Consider the following 27,379-nt stretch of genomic DNA (forward strand, 5'->3'; position numbering starts at 1 on the left):
AATAGTGAAGAATCGGTTCCGTTTCGATTACATATTTTTCGGGATATTTTTAAAAAATAGCACTATAGTCCTTCGAACATAAACTATAGGTACTGTACGTATATGCTATTCTTTTCCCCGTTACACCATTCCTTTGACTTATATGCTTTCTCATAAAAGATTTTCATTCATTTTTTTAAATGGAAAAAAAATAATGAAATATGTATAATTCGAATAAAATACTATTTTAATTATTGCCATTTTGCTCATACGTTGCAAGACTGATAAGAAAACCGTAAAGCGTTGCTATTTTTATGAATGACAACTTTTCTCGTAAATGGTCTGCTTTTTATGTCTTTCCTTTATTATATGTCAACGCACCTGCTTTTAACGAGTATTTTACATCTAATTTATTTAGTATTGTAAACAATGATATTCAGAATGTTTCTTTCCCTTTTAGACTAAGAACTTTGACTTGTGAATTTTTGTGCTCTGAGAAAAAAGATTTTCACTTACCTTTTTTTTTAAAACTGCAAAAGAAAAAATCAATTTCCCCATAAATCTCAAAAATGCTTATTTATACACATACCATCAAGTATGTATACAAGTATAATAATTGTACTGATTCAGTAACGTACTCAGTTTTAATCAGTAATAATACATTTATGTGTTATTTCAAATAACTCTAAAATATGGGATTCGTATAAGTTTTTTAAGCATAATACAATATTATGGCAATGAATTAGCATGTTTTTGTCATTAATCAAATTTACTATGTTATAACTAAAACTCATTATTTCTGTATAAAAATATATTTTTACTTCAAATAAACTTATTCCCTCAAAAGTATATTTGGAATATACTATTGTAATTTATCTCTTTAAAAAGTATGTTTCATATTACTTACAATTTACCTTTTCGACTGCAAAAGTTACTAATTTATTACGCTAACTTACTATTTTGAATGACAAATTTACTCCCTCATTTTTACCCATAATCCTATTCAAGTGGATAAATCTAACGAGTAATCAAATGGTCGCTAAAATTTTTAGAACCTATTATATCATATCTAAAACTGTGTTATTTACCGTATCGATAGTTATGGGACCATTTTCCTAGATGCTTAAGCTGAACACTTGAGTACTAAACTTATATATGTATATAAATATAATGAAGGCTTGAATCCTTTCGTTTACCTCCACTTTTCCTTCTTCCAAATTATTATCCCGCACGCGTATGTGATAATCATTTATTATTTCTTAAAATTTCAGTACCTTCTTTACGCACAATTTTTGTCCAAGGCATTTGCAACATTTTTCCATTGGTAATGGGTACATTTGCAAATACATAAATGCCTCTGATTTTAACATGCAATAACACTTCCTGACTCAACTCGTACGGAAGTCAGTGTGCTTTCTAATTGTATCCACAAACGATTCTCGTATATTTCCTCTTCACGTGCTGTGCAACAATTTAACGTTTCTGTTTGGACTGTGTATAACGTAAACACGTGTTGCTCTCTGTCGGCCTTCCTATCATAGGCAGGTTCCCACCATAAAGGTATCCAGCATTTAAGACAACAGACACGGGCTAATAATGTCTATTGCAGGTACTTATATATATACATACCAGACACTTGGTACATCTAATGCACGTATGCCAGGACAAAGATAGAGACACTAATAGCATGAATTCTGACCGGATGAAATTTGGTTTTGAAATTATCTTCCAGATTAAAACATACTTCTGCATAGCAAGTCAACTCTGGTTCTTTTTTATTTTTTACTTTACATCAAATTTTAAAAACCTAAATACCTTTATTTTCTCCCAGATCATTTATAGGGGATATTAGGTGTCAATCCTCCAGGAAAAATTGTCAATTACCAATGGTTTTCAATTTCTTTATTCTTTAGATAACCACAAATTAAAGCAAGTAAATCTAATCTACAATCGTAAAATTAAATAAAGTAAAAATGACATTAAAAAACTCCTAGGGTTATGAAATTCCTTCCTACTCTTACAAGTAAAATTACTGATTAATTGAATGTCATTATCTTAACTAAACATGGTGTAATTTCCTAATCTATATAAAACATATTCTTGTAGTGAATCATCTATACTTGTTATCAAACTATACTTGTTTCGTGCGTGGCTTTTTCCGTGATTATGAACTAAACACTTTATTCTAGTAAAAAACAACAGAGGATTTGGTTCATCTAAAATTGTAAGATCGAATTGATTATATTTAATTCTTTTATTACTAGTATTCGTATGTTTTCTAATTTAATTTCTTATTGCTATTATATTTTTTGAATATCAAGGGCGTCCGATATTTAATTTAATCTAATAACCAAAAATCAATAAGAGTAGTTATATCCGTAATTATTTAATTGCTTTACAATAATGGTAACTGGCATGATTGGATTTGTGTCAGGCGACATATGTGTTAGTTTAAAATAACTCTCGTAACGTGTTATTTGATTAAAATAGGACTTCTCTAATTCTTAAAGCAATTGAAAATTTGAACTCTAAGGTCGTACCTAGGGTTATTTCTTGATTAAGGCAGTAGTTAACGATCGTACCTTAATCACCAATATAGCAAGGATTGTCATCACGTGTTTGACAGTTATAATTTTATTTATCTGTTAATAAGTTAAATTATTATTGCATCAGTGATCAATTTTAGTGAATCATTTCTGAAATTATTCCTTGGTTAGAATTTATTTATTAATGTTTCACTTTAATAACTTATCACTTAGGCCTTGTTATTTGAGTTATTTAATTATTCTTATTTTTATAAAAAATCTCCCTTACTCTGTGTTCTAGAAAAAATGAATTATTTTCAGTCTCGGTGAATTCGACCCTTCTCACCGTTATATGCAAAATTTATATTTTATTTGAATAAATATTTATTATTGTACAAACTCAATACCTGTCAAGAACAACCGTTCATTACGCCAATTTTTTTTGGCTATATTGAGCACTCACTCTCAACTCACTTTCGGTCACACTCGCTCTCTCAACTTCTTCATCTGATTTTTCTCCGAGACATTTTTACAAGTCTTCGACGTGTATTCTGGGCTAACGGGCTAAGACAAACCAAGACGACCAAGACTTTGGGATGTACAACAACGCTACAATGCCATTTTTCCACATAATCGGAACATTATCTTCCCATTCGACACAGAACACAATTTTGTATTTTATACTTATCTTCCCAATCAAGCCGAAAGACATACAAACAAATTTTGCTGATTTTAGACGTAAATCTATGAAATTGTATTGCTTAAATTCATCGTTCAATCGTTTTCCTCAATTGCAGTCTTCATTGCAGACAGTGCCATAGTCGTCAAGGTGATAAGGTGACTACAAATACAAAAAGGTCCTTTGCCGGTGTCAACATTCGCATTTAGTGATACAAATTTATCTTCTTTTTTTTTTTGTTCCCACTCTTTCAAATATAGTCCAATGAGAAGCAAATTGAAGGTTTGAGTAAAAAATCTTTGCTTCCTATCTTTTAACTTCATTTGATGACATATATAAGTATGTTGAAGGGAAAAAATCTTTGAGTTTACACAAAATAACAAAAGAAAACAAGAAAGAAGAAAATTCTTGTCATCACAAGATGACTTGAAATAAAGCAAGAGATGCAGACGCCTATGTAAACTACAAATGAGTTGCTCTATGCTCTCTTATTTTGGAAAATAAGCCATTCTCGGATCCTAAATAGGAAGTATGGATTAAATGATCTTCATATATATCTTATAGATTTTCACGAGAAGAATTTCCGACCCATTGTAATTTCAATTATTTTAGATAATTTGTACAAAAGGAAGACCATCTATTAATAGATCTAGCTGCTATATTAAAATGCAATACTTTATCCAAGAGAATTCACAACTAAATCAATTAAAGGGCATTGTCCAAAATGAGGAACGAAAGTTATAAAAAGTGGACCAACTAAAGCCAAATGCAAAATCTAAGAACATTTGATGAGTAAATTTTAAGAGCTCTTCTTAAAGCAAAAGCTTGGGGAGGGGGCGAGGCGGAAGTCAACGGGGCTTTCTCCCAAAATTATAGGGCAGCGAGAGGAGGACTTCAAAAGTATTTCTCAAAATTTATAGGGGATCAAAGTTCAAAACTACAACCCCTGCGACCGTCTCTCTTGCAATTTCTAATTTGCCCTAATTCCACTATGTATCCTTAATGTTTTTATCAATTTAATTTTTACCTTTCTATTTTTTTTGGTGCAACTTCACAAACAATGAGTGTGTTTGGATTGTAAGTTATTTGAAATATTTTTACTGTAGCACTTTTTGTGATGTGATGTATGTGAGATAAAAAGGTAATTGGGAAGATAAAAAGGTGTATTGGAAATTATAATGGTGATGTCAGCAAATATATTTGACCAAATAATTGGCTGTCCAAACACACTCAATAGTATTATTATACTCTTACTTTGCAAATTATGGTTCTGTTTGGATTGTAAGTTATTTGGGATTATTTGAGATATTTTTACTGTAGCACTTTTTGTGATGTGATGTATGTGAGATAAAAAGATATTGGGAAGATAAAAAGGTGTATTGAAAATTGTAAAGATGATGTAAGCAAATAAAATTGAGAAAATATGAAGCAATCCAAACAAACTCTTATATTTGCGCACGTACGTCTTCATGACCTAACTCAATTTGGTGACAACATTAATCAGGATGTCGTGAGATCTTTAGTTTGACTCTCAAATTCTCTCTTTTTTTTAATTTTTTATCCTTGTAAGATTTAGAATCTTTCTTGAACAAAAATAAAAATAATAATAATAATAATAATAATAATAATAAAAAAATCAAATAACATAAAATTGAATGCTAACTAATTCACAATCTAAAGTTAACGCATCCCAATCTTTCACACTATTTAAGAGAGGTACGGATACTTAGGATTACGCGCATCCCAACTGCTCTCCTTTATTATTAAAAAAAAATGGGTTGTGTCGACCTTACTAGGAAAAAAAAAACAAAGCTACTCTCCTTTGTCAATGAAGAAAAATATTGTACATGCACATATTAATTTCACCTATTTCTATCAAGAGTACCAAGAAATGAGGTAATTTGGGACGTTTTGCCAGCTCAAGGATGCAAATTAAGTCTTTAACATGCAAAATGAGATTGGATGTACATTACTTAAAATAAAGTTGGTTCTTGATTAGATTATTCATCGAAAGGAGACAAGAATATGAAGGATGCAAAGACTGAGATAGCGATAGCATTCACCCATGGGGGCCAAACGGGGCTGGGAAAGAAGGGGACGGGCAGGGCATGGTCGAAAGGAATCCCCTGCCTATGTTCTTCCTTAAGAAAACATGAGTGATGGATCTAGAACAAAGATATTTGTACTAATTTTTATTCCAAAAAAAAAGAGAAGAAGATATCCATCTTTTCTTTATCACATATTGAAAATTCCAAGTCCAAGTCCAAGTCTGCACAAGATTACGCTTCAAGCATTCAATAATTGGAGTCCCAAGTCTTCTCCGAAAGTGAGTTGTGAACTTTATCTCAGCCATAATGTAGCAGATAAAGCAAATTAGCTTGATTTCTGGGACAATGTCTCGATGTGGAACACAAATAGTTAACTAACCAAGGAAGATGGTTAACTGACAAATATCTGAACAAGAGCATTGAAAAAATCAGCAAACGGTTACACAATGGACAACGCTGATCAGCAATGACGCCCCACCTTATCAACCTGTCTTTAGCATCCAATCGATATTTCTACACATAACTCATATGATAAAGGCAGGTCATAACAATTCCATTGCTGGCTTAATGAAGAAAGACACAGTCTCATCCCTTTCCTCTTCCCATTGGCAGTTTAATACTACCAAACTGCCTCACTATAGTACGGCCATATTTCCGCAACAGAGGGTACCATTAATTTTCGAACCATATAAAAGTGGAATCTCCATTGCCAATTACTGACACGATATAATCTGGTGGTAAATGTATCTTAGTTGGACTTTTTCTTTTCTCCAAAATCTGGAATAGTCAGTAGGATTTGATACCGCCTAGAGCCCAGAACTTCATCCCTCAAGTTTCAGAGGTTTGATAGGAAGTTGTTTCCTCACATAGAAACTCAGCGCATACCATTATTCCGAATGGAATGCCATATGGAATTGCAGTTAATATGAAACTGGATGCACTGGTAACATACTGAAATTGTTTTGACGTCAATATAAACATGAGAAAATAACTTGTTTCATCCTTCACATTGTAGTTAAAAATTTCTTTTGTCTTTCCAACTTCTTATTTAGATGCTCAACCTCGGGCTTGAGCAAGTTGGCGTCTACAACCTGAATTGCTCCTTTACGCAGAAAGTCTTCAACCCAACACTTTTGGCTGAAATCTTCTTTGAACATTAGACTACTAGGCTTCATTCTTTTAAACGTTCCATCAATATTATGCCAAAGGTATGCGCATACTTAGAGCAAAACGTTGCCCGAAAGTCTTATTCATAGGGCTGAACCTTCTTTTTTCGAATGAAGTGAAGGCCGAAGCCAAATCACATACTTATGCTCAACAAGTTTTCATGTTGTGAATTCTAACTAAATTTCGTCAAAACATCCACATACGTTTTGCCTTCTCTCTAGAATTAAGAAAGAGTACAATCCCATCTGCGATTTTCTCATATCTTTTACATATAAGATTATATTAAGTATGATTAGCTAAAGCGTTGTTAACAAAATATATTGCCAAAAGGGAATCAGCTTCAAATACAGCATGACAACTACCAAAAGTCCCAGACCATTTGTGGCCAATACTGTAAGCGCAAACGCACAAAACCAAACTCTTTGGTGGTCGTTTCAGAAAGGACCAACACAATCCTCCCGTCAAAATTACCCATTGAAGAACCATTTTCAACTTGGTCCAGCCCATCCAAAGAAAACTCAAACTTTTTTTTTTATTTTTTTATCTTGAGGTATGTTGAGCTTAGCCCAACACATTGATTCCAATATTATCACCAGTTGGTTGAGCTTACGGCCCAAGTTCCCTATCATATAATAGTAGCATTATTCATTTCATGCATATTATTCAAATTAAACAACTTATTATAATGGCCATTGTTTTTACATTTTCTTACTCACAATTGAAAGTGGTCTGATGGGATCTCATGCGAGGCCATACTAAAGAGATGTTTTCCGTAAATCATATTTTATACCAGTTCCAATACACATTTAATTAATGCAAAACGATTTGTTTATTAAAGCACTGCTTTTTTTTTTTTTTTTAAGGAGCACTGCTTGTCTTCAGACACAAGTTCAAAAAGGCTGGCCTTTCTTGACCATAGCTTAAAGTACAACAGTGTTTCATAGAATACATTTGGGCCTTGACAGCGGTGCAGAAATATACTAAATTCCGGCCGAGATGTGATCTTCTGTAAATGGAACGAGTCCAGCTTCCCAGAAGTCCTACTAGAAAAGCCTAAATGATAATTGGGGGAGTTTATTTTTCCGTCATCAGCTGGTGCGATTAGCGAACTCCCAAGAGGTTTATGCATTCCACAACTAACGATTGCGTGATAATGGTTACAAGAATGTTTACAACCCAAAGTCGAATGAATTAAAAGAACGCTAACTAGTTAATCAGTAGGTGAAATCTGGGAAAGAGACTGTTTGCGGGACTGAATTGAGAGAAGAAATAAACGCTATTGCGGAAGCGAAAATCCAACCTCAATAAACGACATTAGGTATTGTCTTGCTATTAAGGATCATAAGTAATTCATGCAAGTTGAAGTTATAATTTTTTTTAAACTCTTTATATCTATGTTTGCTTAAAAGGAAGCTTTGTGCATCATAATATTTGGAGGGAAGAAGTGTAAGTGTGAGGTTTCGGTTCAAGTTCTTCTACTTAAAAAAAAACAAAAAAGAGTTGCATATCACCTTATATCATCTGCATTGATTGGCAAATAAAAGTTCTTCAAACTTGAGTTTATCGCATTCTACAAGATTACCTTATATAATCTGTATTGATTAGCAAATAAAAGTTCTTCAAACTTATGTTTATCTTGTTCTACAAGGTTAAAAACTGTGGAATTTTTTTTTTTTTTTGTATATGACAAATATTAACGTTCCAAAAGACAACTAATTCAACTAACAATTAATTTCAATTTTTTTCTCAAATCTTTAGAATAAGAAAAGAAAGAAACAACTTTAAAATTTGTAAGATTGATAAGTGCACAATTAATATTCTTATGTTCTTTACTCTGCAGCAATAAGCAAAAGAATCGCTCTTTTTTTTTTCTTTTGTTTTTTTTTGTGAAAGTAACATATTTGGTATTAAAACTGTTAGAATGAGTTAAAAATGTGCCTTAACTTATAAATTTAGATTGCAAGTAATGTACTTAAAAAAGCCAAGATCTATTAGGTATAAAAACCTTTGAAAGTAAATTATTTTTGAGAAAGGTTATTATTGGTATCAAACCAATAACGATTCATACAAGCCAAATCTTCCAATTGATAATTAGGCCAAAGAGAAAATTTTAATTCAATTAATTTTTTGTTATTTTCATCAAGATTTTTCTTTTTATCAAAACTATTGAGTGTTTTTGGATATTAGATTATTTGGGAGTTTTTTGAAAAAAAAAAATACAGTAGCACTCTTTTGATTTGATGTGTGTGAAATAAAAAGGTGATTAAAAAATGTGTTGATGATGCAAGTAAATAAATTTTAACAAATAATTCATTATCCAAACAAACCCATTAATGTTTTCATGTTGTGATAAATTGAATAATATATAAAGTAGCATTTATCTTTAAACATAAAAGGATTTGCCTAGGGAGTAAGACGCCCTTCCCCAGATTTTTTTTTTTTTTTTTTTTGGAGGAGGAGGGGCTATGGGAATTTTGAACTTCCTTTCCAAAAAATAAAGCATTTGCCTTTCTTATGCTACTTTCGCCCATGGAAAAAAAGTTGGCCTTGTTTTGATTGCATTTTTTAGGAGTTTTATAGGGAAAAAAAATACTATAGTAATGTAATGTGTGTGAAATAAAAAAAATAATTGAGAAATATGTTTTGAGAATATTTCAAACATTTTTCATCAAAAACTCACAATCTAGACAAGTTCATGTATGTTTTTTTCACTCTGTTGAAACAAAACCCAGAGTAAAATGCAGTTCTCTGCCTAAATTATTTGCATATTCTTAGGCTGTCAACTGCTCAAGCAAATGGTATCGGAGACCAAAATTTGAGTTATAAATTATTTTAGGGACCCAAGTGCATCATTGTTTATGCGAGTAACTAAAGAATGATTGGTCATAAATATGAGGGCCTATTTGTGCAATTTTTCGTCTTTTTGTTCTCTCATAGCATGTAATCATGTTATAAGGCCATGCTTGACTCGTTTCAAAAGATTAATCTCATTTTAGCTCTTTATAATTATAAGTAGCTGTACATTTTAATTAAACACGCTAAAAGTGTAAAAAAAAAAAAAAAAAAGGGTTTCTCCTCAAGAAAAAAAAATTTTGTATTTGATAAAGTATAACACTTCAACTGAGCCCAGTTGGACTTAAGTGATAATATACTTGATTTGAGCTCAACTATTTAATGGAAAATAATTATACTTTACTTTAAATTAAGTTTGACCAAGCTATGTACAATTAGTAAGATTTCATTTTCAAAATTTAACTATATTTCAAGGAAAGAGTTTGTCTTTTTCTACTTTTCTTGTCTCAACGTGACATTTACTTTATTCTAAATGACTCATTAATTCTTCATTCCCATTATTGAATATTAGGTACGTTGCAATAATGGCTTACAAAAAAAAATTACTATTAATTTTTATTATGTTACTAAAATTTCAAATATTTAAAAGTGTTTCCCAACACATTACACGAGAAACACTACTCTCACACGAAAAATTCTGCCGGGTTTCAAATCCTCTAGTATATCAGAATTACAACCAACTAGGAATTTACTTGAAGAATACTAGAGGATTTATCCCGGCAATGCTTCAATTTCCTAATAATATTGGGGCGCTTTCACAATTTCCCATTTTCACTCCCGAAGAGAAGCTGTAGGAGGAGAAACACCAAAAAGAAGAGAGCTGGAATCACATGGGATGCTGTTTGGTTGATGGGGTCCTCTGACCTTTCCCTCTCTTTCCTTTCTTCCAACCGACAATTATGAGCTTTAAACAATAGCAACAAAAAAAACCAATTATATTTCCCAATTTATTCTTCTTTTTTCCTCCTTTCCCTTTTCCGATCTAAAATCATGGCTAACGATAAGGTAACCATTCCAATTCACATTCTCACTTTTTTTCTCTCTTTTTTTTTTAATTTCAAAATGTTCAGTCTTGTTTCTTTCTGCTGATAATTAGTTACAGAGTCGTGGAGTTTTTTTTTTCCTTATTTTTCTTTTTGGAGTTAACTTTATAGGAAGTTAAGTCAAAGGTAGCATTCTTCTTGTTTAGATTTCTTGAATTTTGTTGGAATGATGTAGCTCTTGACTTGGAAAAAAGATCCTATTTTTAGAAACTGATGGTTTGACTAGCTAAATTTTGGTTCAAATTTGTAGTTTAAGTTAATTTTAGTGCCTTCTGAGGAAATCCCTCTTTTTAAGTAAGTCTGTCGAGGTGAATGAAGTTGGTTTATGGTCAATTTTCTGGATAGCCAAGAGAGGGGCTTGATCTGTATTCTACTTAAAGTTTACTGTTTTAGTTCTTTTCTTGATCTGATCCCAGCTGACCTTTGTCTCTGGGTACTGTTTTAGTTGCTTTTTTTGGTCTATTTTTGGGCCCCCGGGGGTAGGGGGAGGTAGTTGTGGCAGAGGTGCTAGAGTGAGCCTTGATTCCAAAAGGTTGATATTTGATCTTTTTAACATATTCATTGGATCTCATAGTATCATTCAAGTGATTCTTTTCCCTGTTTTTGACTTGTGTTGATTTTGTATAGTCTATCCTTTGATTAGACTTTTTTATTCCAAAATTGTAATGCTACAATTCCTGAAGTGTCACCTCTAATCAGCATACTTTAGGTTGTTTGTAATTTTTGTTTAATTGTTTATATGTTGTTTTTGATGTGTCATTCAGTTATGTTACCTTCTTGGGGTAGAAGCTACTGTTTTGAACTGTATTGTTGCTTAAAATTTGTGTACTTCAAAACTGCTCTTACTAGCATCTTGGTTTCATACTTGTGGCAGGAAATGTCTGCTCCTATTATGGATGGTCATGATACAGTTACTGGTCACATAATCTCAACGACTATTGGGGGCAAGAATGGAGAACCCAAGCAGGTAGAATTGTGGTTCTTGTTTGCTTATTAACTGGTTGCAATTGCATTTGTTGATGTTGCCTATTTTCATTCCGTAGCACTGAGGCTGCATTTTCTGTATGTCCAATATTAGCTTTGCCAACTCTGCTTTGCATTTTTTGGAATTGTTGATTAATCATATTACTTGTTGGATAACTACGTAAGACTTTGACATGATCTGATCAATTTTGCTCAAGAGATTATTGAAAACTTGTTTCCACTGCTTGATTCATTTTGCAGACTGTTAGTTACATGGCAGAGAGGGTTGTGGGGACTGGATCTTTTGGAATTGTTTTCCAGGTATGTGGATTACAAAATTATACTAATCTTTCATTTGTTAATCTTTTGCTTTAATTTCTGGGGTTATGCATGCTCATGTAGGCAAAATGTCTGGAAACTGGAGAAACTGTGGCTATAAAGAAGGTTTTACAGGACAGGAGATACAAGAATCGTGAATTGCAGTTAATGCGCACAATGGATCACCCAAATGTGGTGTCTCTAAAGCATTGTTTTTTTTCAACTACTAGTAAAGATGAGCTTTTTCTCAATTTAGTAATGGAGTATGTCCCTGAGTCAATGTATCGGGTTCTAAAGCATTATAGCAACATCAACCAGACGATGCCACTGATTTATGTTAAACTGTACACCTACCAAGTATGTGGGTTGCTTCCGTGCTAGTATATTTGCAGGGTTCTGTAGTGCTTGAGTGAAGCTAAATTTGTAGTTGTTTTTCAGATTTTCAGAGGTCTAGCTTATTTGCATAATGTTGCTGGAGTATGCCATAGAGACTTGAAGCCCCAAAACGTTTTGGTATATCTTGTCTTCATGTTCGACTTCAGTGTGCTTGTTTCTTTTTCTTTGTTCCTTTCCTTGACAGTCATTGCTTGTCTTTTCAGGTTGATCCTCTTAGTCACCAAGTGAAGATTTGTGATTTTGGAAGTGCGAAAGTGCTAGTAAGTGCAAATCCTATAATTTCAGTGTTCTTTCCTTTGCCCTTTGCTTTGCTGTTTCTTTGTCAAGTTCTTCTGTCTTTGGTTGAAATGTACTGATACGCTACATTGGTACATAAATTTTTGGCTGCTGAAGCTAAGTTCCTCATAACCTATTGCATGTTGATGTACTGTGAGCGTCTTTAGAACCTTATTTCATACTTATGCATCAGCTGAGTCTTCTGTTAAACAGTCCAGCATCCAGGGGCAGATCTAGATTATGGCCTGTGGGGGCACCTGCCCCCGTTGGCCAAAGGAAACCTTCAATTTTACATATAGAAATTCAATAAACAATTGTTTAGCTTAGAAATTAATAGATATGCCCCCACTGATACTTAAAAAAATTTTTTTTTTAGCTCCAAAAATTTGCAGAACGTCAATTTATATGTGCTATAAGTGATCTGATAACAACCCTTTGTAAAAGAACAAGTAAAGAACATAATGCGTCACTTTTATGGTAACTACATATTCATGTGTGGATAATCTGTTGTATTTATATACTTCTGTATGTATTTATTTATAGGAGTTTAGTCCACTACTGTTTCCAATATGTAATAGTTTGTTGTTGATGACGTTTTTCCCAGTGTTCCATTATGAAAGTTTTAGGCTTATTAAAGGAGCTGTGCTGCTCATGTAAATTTATGGACCTTTTTGATTCCTGTTAATGAGTGTGCTCATCTTTTTGTGATTATTAACCTACATCAGGTGAAGGGTGAAGCAAATATCTCGTACATTTGCTCAAGGTTTTATCGTGCTCCGGAACTCATATTTGGGGCCACAGAGTATACATCCTCCATTGATATCTGGTCAGCTGGATGTGTCCTTGCCGAGCTTCTTTTGGGACAGGTTATTTGCCATTTCCCTTTCGGGATTTTTTTTATACTTTTTCTTTTTTGGTCCTTTATATTGTGATATTTAATTGACTCATGATCTGATATACTTGCAGCCACTATTTCCCGGAGAGAATGCCGTTGACCAGTTGGTGGAGATTATAAAGGTACATTTTATGTAAGATGAAGTCAGAACTTGCAAGAAACTGATTGTGCTTGTGTAATGGTCTAATGTGGTTTACTTTCAGGTTCTTGGTACACCAACTCGAGAAGAAATTCGTTGTATGAATCCAAATTATACTGATTTTAGGTTTCCTCAAATTAAGGCACACCCATGGCACAAGGTTAGCTTTGCTCTGTAATTTATTTTTTTGGGGAGCCAGAATACTCTTTTTTTCTCGAAATTCCACTGTGAAGCTAGTCTCTGGATCTTGCTAGTAAAATATGTTCTTCTGTTGGGGAATGTTTTTCTTTCTCCATTTTGTAGCTCAAAGTGTGGGGAGCCTTGTCCTGGGTACCTTTGCTTCTTTACTCGTGTTTCAAATTGTGCATATGTAGTGTACATTCTAGTCTTTGCTTTTCTCTGCTTCTGGTAAATGGGAGTGGTTATATAATGCTGCAGAGATTTTGTTTGCCTTTCAAATTATGTTGCTTGAACATAACTAAGCTTTTATGTGGCATGTTCTTCCACTTTTTTTTATTTGATGAATATCAGCATGAAGAAAATAATATAGAAGGCCTTACATTCATGATGATCTCTATCCATGAAAAAGAGGCTGATCAGAATTATTCCAAAGACACTGAGAAGTAGGGTGATTACCTGTTACATGAAGGTGCATGATGAGCTTATGCAATCAGCAAAGCCTCCAATGTGTTAATGAATTAATTGACCCCTTTTTTGTGTGTGAATGTGTGTGTGTTAAGAGTATGATAAAATACTATTTATAGCATCATTGGTGATTAAGATAAACAGTTATTAAATTTGTGTTCTATTAGCACACGATATATTACTTCTTATGGTGTCTGACAATGCTGTCGTGCCTTCAGATAATACAGGATACAAAATTTGGTTAAGTCAAACAGATTATGCTTTTAAGAGACCAATAAAAAGCATATCAAAGCAAAAATAGATTATACTTGCCAACAGCCACTCAAAAAGAACCAAAAATAGATTCTTCATGTTAACTATGTACTCATTAATGTAGTCCTCTCTAGTTGGCCTTTTGGTTGGTATTTGGGCCTTATATGGAAGTAGGCCTGACTCTGAATAGAGAGATAAATGAGAGAAAGAGATAGGTAGGCCTTACTCTGGATGGAAAGACAAATGAGAGAGAGAGAGAGACCTATTTTTCTACTATGTGAACTCCTACATTGAAGTGCAAAAAATCGTATGGGTTACAAATTAGTGAGTGTTTGTGAAAGGCCAAAAATTCTGGTATGTTGTTGTGGATGCACAAATGCTCGTGTGACATGTCACCCTATGTTGCAAATTTTGACATTTACCTATTCTTTTTCTGCTTTGGCAGATTTTGTTTCATGTCTGCCATTTTATTGTTTTATTGGCGTATCAGGTTTTCCACAAAAGGATGCCTCCTGAAGCAATAGACCTTGCGTCACGACTGTTGCAGTATTCGCCAAGTCTCCGTTGCACTGCTGTGAGTTTCAGTTTTCTTTCTATAGTATCAGCATTTACTGCAAGCAATGTCTTGCATTATACTTATTAGAATGTAGTATAATATCATTGGCTGTGTCCTTCCGTTTTTCATTGCTACCTTGTCCGTGCTGATTGCATCACACATATTTTTGGCTGATAAAAACTACACGCTTAGCAGTATTTTGAACCAAAATGTACACCCCTGAGCATCCATGTAACTTATTAATCACATTTTTATTAGGCTGCTTTTGTTTGCAGCTAGAAGCATGTGCACATTCTTTCTTTGATGAACTGCGTGATCCTAATACCCGATTACCAAATGGACGTCATCTGCCGCAGCTGTTCAACTTTAAACAAGAGGTATTTCTTCTGGATAAAATAAAGCTTGATTCTTTGTTCCTGTGGCTTCCTTTTATTAGTTTAAACTTATAAGGTGTATCCTGAGTACTTGTTCTTGCTGTTTATTTAAGTGCTGAGCAAAGGTCAGGTTCAAATGTTTGCATGACAGTGCCAATACCAATTGCAAAATCTTGCAGGATTTTTGGGAAAGGAGTGATCATTCCATACAACGAAAATCTTGCTGCTTTTTGAGATTTTTACGAACATTGTGTTGTTTGTTAGTTTCCTGAGGTTATTGGTCAAATGAATTTTATACACTCCTTTAATTGACTTCTATAAGGGATTTTTTTTAACGTGTTTCTGGAAAAATCACTTTAGGAAGGACCAAACTTAAAGGTGCTTAATTTACATTTCAGTTGACTTCTGGTTGGCTGAAAATTCTAAATAGTATGATAGCTCATGTGCCATTTTGAAGGAAATTTGGCACTTTTACCATGTCTCAGAAAATGTGAATGTTAAGGTGAAATGCAAGATCGCATGTTACTGGGTGTAAATAATGGTGACTTAGCCTTTTCTGAGGTTGGAGACATCTAATAGAGTGCATTATGTCCTTTCTGTTACCGTAAACAATTGTTCCTCATAACTTTGCTTGTACCATATGCCGTGCACTGAGAGATATATGCCATTCAAAGAGTCTCAATTTCCTACAGAACTTGCGTAGGGGAATGTTATGAAGTCAGTTGAAGTTAGGATAACTGAGTTTGTATAATATATCTCACTAAGTCTTGTCAAATACAAGAGTTTGTCCCCTTCGTAAAGCTTGGAATCTATCCTTGAACCAAAAGAATAAAATAAAAAAAAAAAATGCATGGGCTTCAAACAGGTCACTAAGCTCAGTTGACATTATGTAAGCATTATGTGCTTCTGTTAGACTGAAGTACACCCTGCTATGCAGCCTATGCTAGTGGCCTCCTAAAGGGTTGAACGTTTGTATTAACTGGTATCAGTTAATAAGTTTAATTGCATTTAATTTTTCAAGTTACATAGTTCATCCATGCCACCTAAATCAAGTGGCACAAGAAATAATGAATGTTAAGAACTACTTAGATTACATTATCTAAACCAGCATGGAACTTCAGAAGCCGATTCTTTTTCATCATTCAAGATGTTTGTCATGATATATCTAAATTCTCTGAAACCTCTCCTGAGTTCTGTATCCTATTTTCTGGTTATTGTTTTTGTTGTGAATGGGGGCATGGGACCCCAATGATGTTGTGTGACTCGTAAATTTTTTTGTTTTTTGGGGAGGGGGGGGGGGGTGTTGGGAAGAGAAATGTAACTAAATGGTTATCTGATTCTATGCAAATACTATATTTACTCCAATTGCTAGTTTAATTATTCCAGTGTTGACCTTACCGCCTGTTGTACAGTTGTCTGGAGCCCATCCAGATCTTATAAACAGGTTGGTACCAGACCACATAAAAAGGCAAATGGGTATACAATTAATGCATCCCACCGGGACATGAGTCGAGGTTCTACTTGTTGGGTGAATATGAAGGGGTACAAGTGATCTCTACGCCAAAGTTTTTGCCTGAACAGAGGCATCTCTTTGATGTTGCGCCAAGTACAGACTAAGGAAGCTGGAGGGCTCCTCAAGAATTGTTTCTCTTTCTCCTTTTCGAGTTTCTTCTTCTCGCTATTTTTAAGCGAATATCCCCCCGAGTTAAGCACGTAATTGTTGTACATGTTCAGTTGTTGTTACTTAGAAGCCAGGTTTTCAGCAAATGAGGTATTTACGTAGGCAGCAAGCCCTCTAAAGAACAGTGGGGTAGTAATTAGCTGGATGGATTGTTGATTTTTGATTCTGAGTTGCTGTATTTAGTGTTTGTAATCGATAAATACTACATTGTAGCAAAAGTTGTTACTCTTGTGAAGTAATGTATCTTTATTGTTTCCTTTCTTCCTTCTTTACTCTCCAATTATCTCAGCTTACAAGTTAGGAAAAGAGGCACTGACAAGAAGTCTGCATTTTCATTTTACCACTCAATTCTCATACTTTCTTGATGCAATTTGATTACACAAGTCAGAATGCCAGATTAAGGCATAAAGCAGCGACTCTCGCAAGCTCAGAGGACTCAGAGATCTAAGCTATTGACAACAGAGGAAATTGTAATTACAATTATGCTAAACTTAAGGGAATAATCTTTAATTTGTACCAGACTCGGGGAGGTAATTGTAATTTACTAGTATAACTCAACTTGTAGACAGAATAGAATAAGGAAAAAAAAGAGGGAACACTAAATAATGATTGCTGGGGTCTAATTCCTGGAATAGTCAAATAAACCGACAAAGACTGGTTCTTCGTCCAATTACATTTGCCAGCAGTTGTGGGCGGCGACAAAACCTTTAAATAATTGACTGATAGAGTGTCATCATCATCCTTAATTGAAAAAATTATAATTTAAGTTTTTTTTTTCAGTTTGAATTCATTAGGATAGTAAAATTTTTTTTTTTTTATAAACACAGTTTTCAATCATCTTTTTATATTTCCAATTTTTGTATCTCACATACATCATATCGCAAAAAGTGTTATAATAATTATTCCAAATAATATTTCAAATAATACCCTATCCAATTATCTCTCACTTAGCATTTTCTCCCCGAAGCCGTCCACCCATTCCCCGTCTAAAGTGCTACTTAATATACTTTTCTTCTACATAGTTGATTACAAACTGATTCCAAATGAGTTTATCATAATTTCGGAGATACTTCTTTTGATTTTTTATACCATGCCATTGACATCTCTTATTCTGTAGTGTATTTTTTAAGATTTTTCAATTATTTTATTTAGTGTCAATCATATCAAAGATGATCTCATCCTATCCTTAAACTAGTGTTTTTTTTTTTAAGAACTCTATTTTTCTTTTGCTTGAAAAAGATATAGCCAATAATAATCCTAGTTGTAGTAGTAAATCCAGATTTAGAAACTTACTCGAATAAGTTGCTGATGACAAGTGACAACAATGGTTTATTTAGAAACATATTATACAATTTGACTTGGTTTACAAGTGCCAAATGAGCACTCGTTAAGAGAGAATTTCTCTCCTATTAGTCCTTTTCCTGGATGATGTGAAGAGTTTATTGCCTAATCATGTCGACGACTGACACAAGAATTCCATCAACATGCTTTAGTTATACATTTTCCACTGCAATCAGACGAAAAGGCAAATCAAGGGACTCGATAGTCGAATTAACCTATTCGTCAATTTATCAAATTATATATGAACAGCTCTTTTGTGTTTTATAGAATTTTAAACTCGGTTCAAATTTGGTTTACTTAGCATAACATTTGAATTTTAGATGTAAAATATTCAAGTCACTTGAGTTTCGCTTGATAAAAGATCGTCTAAATTTGACTTGATAATGAAACAAGCAAAGTTTGCATAGTTTTAAACTCATCAATATACAAATAAGGTTGAACATTGGAATATTCAACTTAATTAGACTCATTTACATTCCTAACAACAATTTTTTTTTAAGACCAAGAAAAGGGCCAAATTTTTTCTTTTACCTTTCGTAAGTAACAAGAGAAAACAAAATCTTGTGATAGCAAGTTTTTGCCCACTGCCCCTTGGCACAATGGCTCATCATGTCCTACAGCATTGAACTCCAATCCGGTTGTTTATTGATCATTACAAGCTGTCCTCGAATACAACTACTGAAGACAAGGGGACCATTTGTGACATTTCCAAATCTCAAGACCATTTTGGCGATATTAGAATTTAATATTGAATCCACTTCAAATATTTTACAGCCACTTCAATGAAGTTTTCACTATTCATTTATTGATTCAAGTATTATGTGGTCTGCTTGTAGCTATCCTAGGGTGCTAGATACCCCAAAATTATAATTTAATAATGTTGATTACTTGGCTCTAATTTAGAGCAACATATAAACAATATATAGTTGTGCAAAATCCACTACTGGATATTGAAATCTTAATGTCCTTTTTCCAATTTAAATGGACCCAATCTCAACTTTTTATATTAAAAAAAACCCTGCTCAAAAGTATTAAAAAAATTAAAAGGGAGATAAAGGGCAAATTTTATGGAGAAAAAATCCATCACATGTGTATAAAATTAGATGTGTAAGAAGTGTATCAACAAATGAATACAACAAGCTATTTACTTACGCCACAAAGGGTTAATTGCACTTTATTCACCTTTATAAAGTTGTTCATACTTGCATTTTGTCCATTTTTTGATTTCATTTGTAGCACCTTTAAGTATTTGAATCATTAGATTTGTACTATGGAATAAAGAGAAGCAATAATGATATTCTTGTACTAATAAACTTGTGAGATAAAGAAAGTTGTTGACTAAACAATTGGTTACAGGGACTAAATTCACTAATCTACATTTTAAATCCATGCCTTTGATGTATTTATTAATAACTTGTATTTTCCAGATTTGTTCAAAAAATTTTCAATTTTTTTATATGGGTTATTTTTGGTCCATGTTTAATGGTAATGATATAAATCAAATCATATTGGATGATTTCTACCAATTCATTAATGAAACTGGCTTTTTACAAAAATAATAATAATAATAATAATTTGCACTATTAACGTAGAATACTTGTAAAATTAATATTAAAACTTGTTAAGGGTTTGCGTTTAGGAAGGGCAACCAAGTTTAGTATTTCCAGATGCAAATGTTTTAATCCCAACTCCACAATTGAACTCGCAATGCAATCTCCGCAATTGCAAATTCAATTATGGAGACGAATTGGGGAAGCCATTCGGTTACCATTGTGAATAAAGTAATTTCAGCAATTCAATTCCAGTCATGACAACTGCAATCTGATTTGAACCGTAGATTGACCGCTATAGTGTAACTTGGTACGAAACCATACAAGAAATACAAGAAATGTTAAAACTAGAGCCTACAAGTTGTGCCAAAGAAGCCATAAATGTTATATTGTTTTGTAGTGCATTGACTTGCCAGAGATTGAATATAATCAGCGTTAGATTATAACTGACAAAAAGCTGCCTCTGAACCTTCCCAATCAAAACCTTTAACCTTGTCCTTTGTTTGTTTTCTCTCTCTTAACAGCAACCAAATATTCAAGTACTGGGAAGTCTTTTGTGTATACGTTTGCTGTGAACTTCTACAGTCGTCCTTTTGACTCTCAAGTCTAACATTTACTAACCTACTGAAACCAATACTTTAATGTCAACCAAGCAGGAGGGCAGCAGTTTTTCTGCAGCAAATCTTTCTGATACTGTTTAGGTGCTTAGGCTTCAGTTGCAATGCATCCAATGAGAAATGGGATGCTGGTTTTCTCACTCTTCCTCTTTTGGACTGCCCGAGTCAGTGTCTCCACTAGTCTTCTTTCCCCAAAGGGTGTTAATTATGAAGGTTAGTTCTACATTTCGTTTACTCTGCATGTTTAATTTCTTTATCTTAAATGAAGTCCTAAAAATGCCAAGTCTTGAATTCTTGTGCAGTGGCTGCACTGATGTCTATAAAGGGTAAAATGAGAGATGATAATCATGTCTTAGATGGATGGGATATTAACTCTGTTGACCCTTGTACTTGGAATATGGTTGGTTGCTCTCCAGAAGGCTTTGTTGTGTCTCTGTAAGTCAGTATAAAACTTCAATATTTGCCTTTAGTTTCCTGTTCTATTGTGCTATATTGGTAATTGAATTGATAATAGCGGACCATTTACTAAATTCAGTTTTTCTTCTGAGTTTGTTCTTGTTCTTCGCTCCCAGTTTCTTATCTTTGCTGTTGTGGTTTGCAGTGAAATGGTTAGTGTGGGATTATCAGGTACACTTTCACCAAGTATTGGAAACTTAAGTCACCTTCAGACAATGTAAGTTCAGCCTCTATTAGTTTTAGGTTTGAAAAAATATTTCTTTTTCTTTAACTAAATGCACCTTAATGAATTGATGTTTATACAGTTATATTGTTAAACCTGGATTCTTCTCTAGTTAATTGACTTTGCATGATACACATTGTGTTCCGTCTTAGGATTATGTTGATCTACGGTTCTGTAATTGGAAAACTAATTGATACACTCAATGAAGATGATACGAGATGTTGTTGTCTAATAAGGCTTTTTGCCTCTATAGAGATGCAAAAGAGTGAGCCACGGGAGTATTCACCAGTTGGCCGCAGGACACAGGAAATAAAATTCATTCCTTTTGCCAGTTCGGTTTGATTTGCTTCCACCTCCTTTGTCCAATCAAGTAGTTGATGGTCTTTCTACTTAAACTTTGGATAGGAGGCAGGAAAAATGAAGGTCGTATTGGGTGAATGGGTGTACAGCTCCAAGCCTCCAATTTCTTGCAATATTGTTGGAAATTTTTACCTTCCTGGAAAAATGTGATGAAATTGGTTATTTACAATCTCTAGAGATGGCATTGGCTGAAACTTCTGCTTTTAATTGTTATTTTTCTAGGTTATTGCAGAATAATCATTTATCAGGATATATACCTGCTGAGATTGGAAAGCTTTCAGAATTGCAGACCCTTGACTTGTCTGCAAACCAGTTTGTTGGGGATATTCCGAGCTCTTTAGGTTACCTGACAAGATTAAGTTACTTGTGAGTGTGGCTAATATCTAAGTTTAACATTTTAGATTTGCTTTATTTGCTAGTTCTTCTAATCCTTTTGTATGGCAACTTTTCAGGAGGCTTAGTAGAAACAAATTGTCCGGACAAATTCCTAAACCTGTGGCTGACCTTACAGGGCTTACATTCTTGTATAATCTTCTTTAAATTTTTGTTATTTAGAATTTCTCAATATCTAAGCAGCATTCAGTAATCTGTTATTGGTGTTCTGCAGGGATTTATCATTCAATAACCTAAGTGGCCCTACACCAAAAATACTGGCCAAAGACTACAGGTAAATGTTCTTTTATAAAGGACTGTTCTTTAATTGAAACTTTGCTCTGGATGAATTTATCCCAGAGTCAGATAATTACTGTTTTGGAAGTTTCATAGATATCTCAGTCTGGGTTAGGAAAGACTAAAGACTTCCCTTTGGTCGGGAAACTGAAAACATTAATATTACTTGAGAATCTTTTTTTGCCATATTCCAATCTGCATTTTTCTTAACAAAGATTAGAACCTATAATTAGTACACCTTTTTTCTCCTGGACTGTGATTAACTTTATAATCTTTTGGCTGTATAATATTGCTTATGCAACTGCTTCTGTGTTTTTTGGCAGTTGAACTTAGCCTCTTTATTTCTGTTGCAACTATATACCATGTAAACTAAAGCATTATTGAACGATACTTTTTGCTATTTCACGTGTCTCTCTGGTTAAAGATTTTAGTTTCCCCCTAGGATTAGTAATTTACAGTCAAAAGATAAAATTTAAGTGTTTGTTGAGATATGAGCTCTTAGTTTAGTTATCATTGGAAGCATTTAATGGTGCTTTGCTCTGATTTGCTCTCTTTTTGTGATCATAATAGAATTTGGCCATTGATAATTACATGATTGTAGGAAATGTAGGCAGCCTGAACCATTATCATGGAACCCAATAAATCATTAGTGCAATGCTACCATGTAGATTATCGAAAGGGACATCTGCTTTGGTTTTATGTACCATAAAGGAGTGTGCAATTAGTTAAACTGAATACTATCTAAACCAACTTAAAGCCAAGGCAAATAAAAGGAGATGTTTATGGTGGTAGTTTTCTAGGTTATTTTTAGACATTTGGATGTGCAGATGATTTATTCTTGTTAACTGTCTGTTAGGATTTAGACAAATTTTTATGTGCTTTTTTAAAATATATCTTAAGGGTAATTTTTGGTTTCAGTGTTGCTGGAAACAGCTTCCTTTGCTCTTCAGTTTCTGCTGAAATTTGCATGGGTGTACCAAAACCAGTAAATGGTAAGAGCATACAGCTTTTCGACGGCTACTTATCTGTTAAAAATGTCCATTTTTCCAGATCAGTTATCGTGTATATGTCTGTTGCAGATGGCAGTCCATACAGGAAAGTTAGCAATCACCACCGATGGATTGTATCTATCATCATAGGTGTCAGTTGCACTTTTGTAGTTTCAGTGATGATTCTTCTTTGTTGGGTGCATTGGTACAGATCTCGCTTTCTGCTTATGTCATATGGTACCTCCAAATGTACCTAGTCTACTTATCTTCAATCTAGGTGCTTATCTTCAATAACCTTCGTTGCAGTTTTCATTGTAAGACTGATAATTTGAAAATGAAATGCAGTGCAGCAAGATTTTGAGTTTGATATTGGTCACCTGAAAAGATTTACATTCCGTGAACTACAAATTGCAACAAACAATTTCAGTTCCAAAAACATACTCGGTCAAGGTGGATTTGGAGTTGTCTATAAAGGATATCTCCCAAATAGGACAGTCGTGGCAGTCAAAAGGTTGCGAGATCCTAATTTCACGGGGGAGGTACAGTTTCAAACTGAAGTTGAGATGATCGGTCTTGCTGTACACCGGAACCTCCTTCAGTTATATGGCTTCTGCATGACACCTGAGGAGAGGTTGCTTGTTTATCCTTACATGCCAAATGGGAGTGTTGCAGATAGATTAAGAGGTTTGTCTTCAATTTGTTTATGAGGAGTTGATCTCTACGATCTCTGCACCTGTTTGTCTCCTCTTTAGGAGACGCACACTTAGCAATTTCCGCAAACTATAACACAACCTGTAACTTTATACAGGGACAGAAGGGTAGGGGAAACATGGTCAAGAAATCTGGAAATGGTTTTCTATTTTGTGGTGATGACAAAAGGATGTTAACAATTCATCACTTGGAAACTAGCTTACATTGCTTAATCAAAGTCTGATTGATTCTGAATATTTTAATTGCAATGAAAATAGAATATGCTTCCAATGTTTCTTTCTACATGAACACTGGAGATTTTGAATGACAGAGTCGAGTCCTTCTTTGTGGAACTTAACGAGGTTTCTTTTTTCCTTGACAGACACAGGTCAGGAGAATCCATCCTTAGATTGGAGTAAACGCATACACATTGCTCTTGGAGCTGCTCGTGGCCTTGTATATTTACACGAACAGTGTAACCCAAAAATAATCCACAGGGATGTCAAAGCAGCAAATATTTTGCTTGACGAATATTTTGAAGCAGTTGTAGGGGATTTTGGTCTCGCTAAGCTATTGGACAGGAGGGACTCACACGTCACAACTGCAGTCAGGGGTACCGTTGGGCATATTGCTCCTGAGTACCTTTCAACTGGACAATCTTCTGAGAAAACTGATGTGTTTGGTTTTGGCATACTGATTTTGGAGCTGATAACCGGTCAAAAAGCATTGGCTGCTGGACACGGTCATCACCAGAAAGGAATGATTCTTGACTCGGTAAGCAGAACTGTGATGTTCTAAATACTTCTGAATTATTGTCGCTTTGACTTTTTTTTCAGATACGCACTGAAGGTAGAACCGGTATATTGAATGCTAAATGCACTTGTGCATAAATCTGATATCTTAAGTAGACCAACTGCTTTCACTAGGAAATGCTATCTGAGAAAATAACCTTGAGCATAGGCCTTATAAGTTGAAAAGTTACCTCTGCTATTGATTTTCTCTTCAAGATAGTAAATTTCTACATCTGCCACCTCTGTTTAAACTGGTCAGTCACATTTTGGTTTGGCTACATGCTTAGTCTCAAGTACTCCTTGACTTTATGTTGATAAAAGATACTCTTAACTGGATACATGATATATCTGCATTCTGAATAACTAGGAAGCCTAAATTAGGCTTTCTTATTATTCCAAAATGTTTCACTTTCTTGGCTATTTATTCTTCACTTTGGTCAAAAACTGCCAATGCATGTGAAGTTCTTTGATTTCTAGTCCATCCATCAGTTTTTTGGTACATATGCCTTGTGGGTGTTTGCAATGCTGACTCCGTTTTCTGGCATTCTGCTGATATAGTTCTTAAGATGTTGCTTCTTCAATTTCACTTAGTTCAAAGTATAACAGTTCTTCAACACCTTGCCAGTTTCTCAATTCGATGCCTCAATGCATGCCCTATGTGATTATCTATTGAATGTCCATTCTTCTGGTGAAGAAGGCATTCTTACGCCACTTTGTGGACCAGCATCATATCAGTTAGCTTGCTTTTAGTGTTGAAACCTGAAAAATGTGACATAGTAGAGCTCTTATACTCACTTCTGAGAGGTCTGTAGTTGATTCATAATTAAGTGAGGTCTGTAATTCGTAATTATAGCTGGAACCTGTATTAAGTTGAGTTCATGCTGATTATGCAGGTTAGAGCTTTATACCAGGAGAAGCGACTAGAGGTGCTTGTGGATAGGGATCTCAGGAAATGCTTTAATGCTGAGGAGCTAGAAAAAGTAGTGGAAGTTTCATTGCAATGCACAGAATCTAGCCCCAGCCTTCGTCCCAAGATGTCCGAGGTCTTGAGGATCCTGGAAACCATTGCTGGGCAGTCGGCTCATGTGGAAGAAACACAAGACAGAGAGAATCAATGTGAAGGAAGAAGTTTCAGTTTCACACGAAGTTTAATTGAGGTCCGTGAAGAATCCTCGTTTATAATAGAAGCAATGGAGCTTTCTGGACCACGGTAACCAAACAAATCTCAATCTGCCTAAAGATTTTCCTACACGATGGTAATTCTATCTGTAGCGACAGTAGCACCTTAGGATTTAGGTTTAGTTGCACACAGAAATGCAGTTTAGACATATCTTATTCCAAGTGTACAGAGTGAGACAAAACTTTATGTCCATGAAATTTTGGCTGCTGAGAATGTCCCTGAAGTGAATTCTTTTCCATTCATGTAAACTCTATCTTGACAACTTCTGTTAGTGATTCTTAATAGTAAAGTGCTTCTCTTTCTTTGTACTGTTCATACTTCTCCGTATAAGAAATATACCTGCTTTGACCGTTCGATCTTGTTCGAGTATGCTCATTATATAACTTCAGAGTCCAGCCTATGAAGGCTCCAAAATGCCACTATTGATTATGGCATGTAACTGTAGACCAAGGCTTCCAAAGAGAAGATGTCATGCAATGAATGATCTTTGAATGAAAGTTGAAAGAATATGCTTCCAACTACTACACTGAATCTGAGAGGAAATAGAAACACACACAAATTTAGCTGGAAATATTATTATTGTGTGGTTTAGTTAGAGAAATAAAACTTGGGAGAGAAGTGTACATGTTTGATTTGATTGAATCCAAGTCAAATATCATCATAAACACAAGAAAAGGAAATGCAAGAGGTGCACTTTCTCTCCTTAAACACATCTACAACAATTAATAATGCTATGAGCATGTGTCCCTTTAGTTTTAAGTTTCCTAAAATATGATATTTGTACTTGCACCAAAAGGAAGATACAGCGTTAAAAAGAACAGGCTCAACTGCTAATATCTACGAGTATTAGTATGGTATCGTGAACATATTTTTCAATCACCTTTTTACCTCATATATATCAAATCGCTATAGTAATTGTTCTCCAAAAAGTCTAGAAAAATGCAATCCAAACACACCCTTACAATTTTAGTTCTCTCAATTTGTCTAGTTGAAATGTAGCATTCTCCTGCATCATGTGTGCACGGGCGGGTTTGTCCACAATATACTTTTTAATACTAGAACTATTACAATTTATAACTTCTTAAATTTTTTGGCCATCACGTATCAAAAATGATTAATCTTATGTGTGTATTGTTTTAGTGTATACATTTTGTGTGTGCGAGCATGTCTTAATACCAAGATAAAGGGAACTAAGAGATTTTATATGTTTTTTTGTTCAATAATTGCCAAGTACAATAAGAAGTCTTAGGTACGTTTATAAGTTTAATATAATATGGTACAATACATTTAACAATAGTAATACTATAAATTAGTCTAACATCTATAAATTCTTGATTCACAAATGCACGATTTTCTTGATTTTTAATATGCTAATCATATGTCTTGTCGAGAGAAGAAAAAAAGCATATCTCCTTCACCACAATATGCATTATTAGGAGCAATTAAATACGGTAATTTTTATCTTTTTTTCCTTGAAACACTTATCGAACAAGAAAAATAAAAAACTTTTCCCTTATATTCTATTGACACAACATTATATTAAAGGTGATTTGGTTCAAGATTTGGACTTAATGATAATTGCTCAAACTTCAAAGCAATTTACCAAACGTCACAAGGACTTGTGGAAAATGAACTAATAAATCACAACCGTAAAATTTAAAAAGTGTTTTTTTTCCTTTTTTTTTTTTTTTTTTTTGGTTGGTTAGCCAATCTTGGCCGTCTGT

General features: G+C 34.0%; 2 protein-coding genes across 4 annotated transcripts; both read left to right on the forward strand.

Moving 5' to 3' along the window:
* Nucleotides 1-9,992: 9,992 nt before the first annotated feature.
* LOC113726186 (shaggy-related protein kinase eta) lies at nt 9,993-17,053 on the forward strand. Of its 2 annotated transcripts, none has more exons than XM_027249763.2 (12): nt 9,993-10,256; nt 11,169-11,261; nt 11,519-11,578; nt 11,660-11,932; nt 12,014-12,088; nt 12,175-12,231; nt 12,973-13,113; nt 13,214-13,264; nt 13,346-13,441; nt 14,669-14,752; nt 15,010-15,111; nt 16,521-17,053. In XM_027249763.2, exons 1-12 carry the CDS (start codon nt 10,242-10,244, stop codon nt 16,614-16,616), a joined length of 1,143 nt encoding a protein of 380 aa, XP_027105564.1. In that variant the 5' UTR covers nt 9,993-10,241; the 3' UTR covers nt 16,617-17,053. The 2 variants fall into 2 exon arrangements, with proteins under 2 accessions (XP_027105564.1, XP_027105565.1); XM_027249764.2 differs by lacking the exon at nt 9,993-10,256 and adding an exon at nt 10,464-10,826.
* A 3,143-nt stretch (nt 17,054-20,196) lies between these two features.
* On the forward strand, nt 20,197-25,970 carry LOC113726185 (probable LRR receptor-like serine/threonine-protein kinase At5g45780). 2 transcript variants are annotated; one of them, XM_027249761.2, is made up of 11 exons: nt 20,197-20,510; nt 20,600-20,732; nt 20,899-20,970; nt 21,559-21,702; nt 21,789-21,860; nt 21,944-22,003; nt 22,924-22,997; nt 23,085-23,243; nt 23,340-23,678; nt 24,067-24,458; nt 25,369-25,970. In XM_027249761.2, the coding sequence occupies exons 1-11, from the start codon at nt 20,402-20,404 to the stop codon at nt 25,687-25,689; spliced, it is 1,875 nt and encodes a 624-aa protein (XP_027105562.1). In that variant the 5' UTR covers nt 20,197-20,401; the 3' UTR covers nt 25,690-25,970. The 2 variants fall into 2 exon arrangements, with proteins under 2 accessions (XP_027105562.1, XP_027105563.1); XM_027249762.2 differs by having other exon boundaries at nt 20,198-20,510; nt 23,085-23,231.
* The last annotated feature ends 1,409 nt before the right edge of the window (nt 25,971-27,379 follow it).

The sequence above is a fragment of the Coffea arabica genome, chromosome 2c (assembly GCF_036785885.1).
Source record: "Coffea arabica cultivar ET-39 chromosome 2c, Coffea Arabica ET-39 HiFi, whole genome shotgun sequence".
NCBI lineage: Eukaryota > Viridiplantae > Streptophyta > Magnoliopsida > Gentianales > Rubiaceae > Coffea > Coffea arabica.

What these genes read in the sequence shown, in the direction of transcription:
- LOC113726186 (XM_027249763.2), top strand. An exon ending in CTTTTGGAATTGTTTTCCAG is followed by an intron (nt 11,579 to 11,659) that starts GTATGTGGATTA and finishes ATGCTCATGTAG; the next exon opens with GCAAAATGTCTGGAAACTGG. An exon ending in TTAAACTGTACACCTACCAA is followed by an intron (nt 11,933 to 12,013) that starts GTATGTGGGTTG and finishes GTTGTTTTTCAG; the next exon opens with ATTTTCAGAGGTCTAGCTTA.
- LOC113726185 (XM_027249761.2), top strand. Translation starts at nt 20,402, where the DNA reads ATGCATCCAATGAGAAATGGGATGCTGGTTTTCTCACTCTTCCTCTTT. An exon ending in ATACTGGCCAAAGACTACAG is followed by an intron (nt 22,004 to 22,923) that starts GTAAATGTTCTT and finishes TTTTGGTTTCAG; the next exon opens with TGTTGCTGGAAACAGCTTCC. An exon ending in GTCATATGGTACCTCCAAAT is followed by an intron (nt 23,244 to 23,339) that starts GTACCTAGTCTA and finishes AATGAAATGCAG; the next exon opens with TGCAGCAAGATTTTGAGTTT.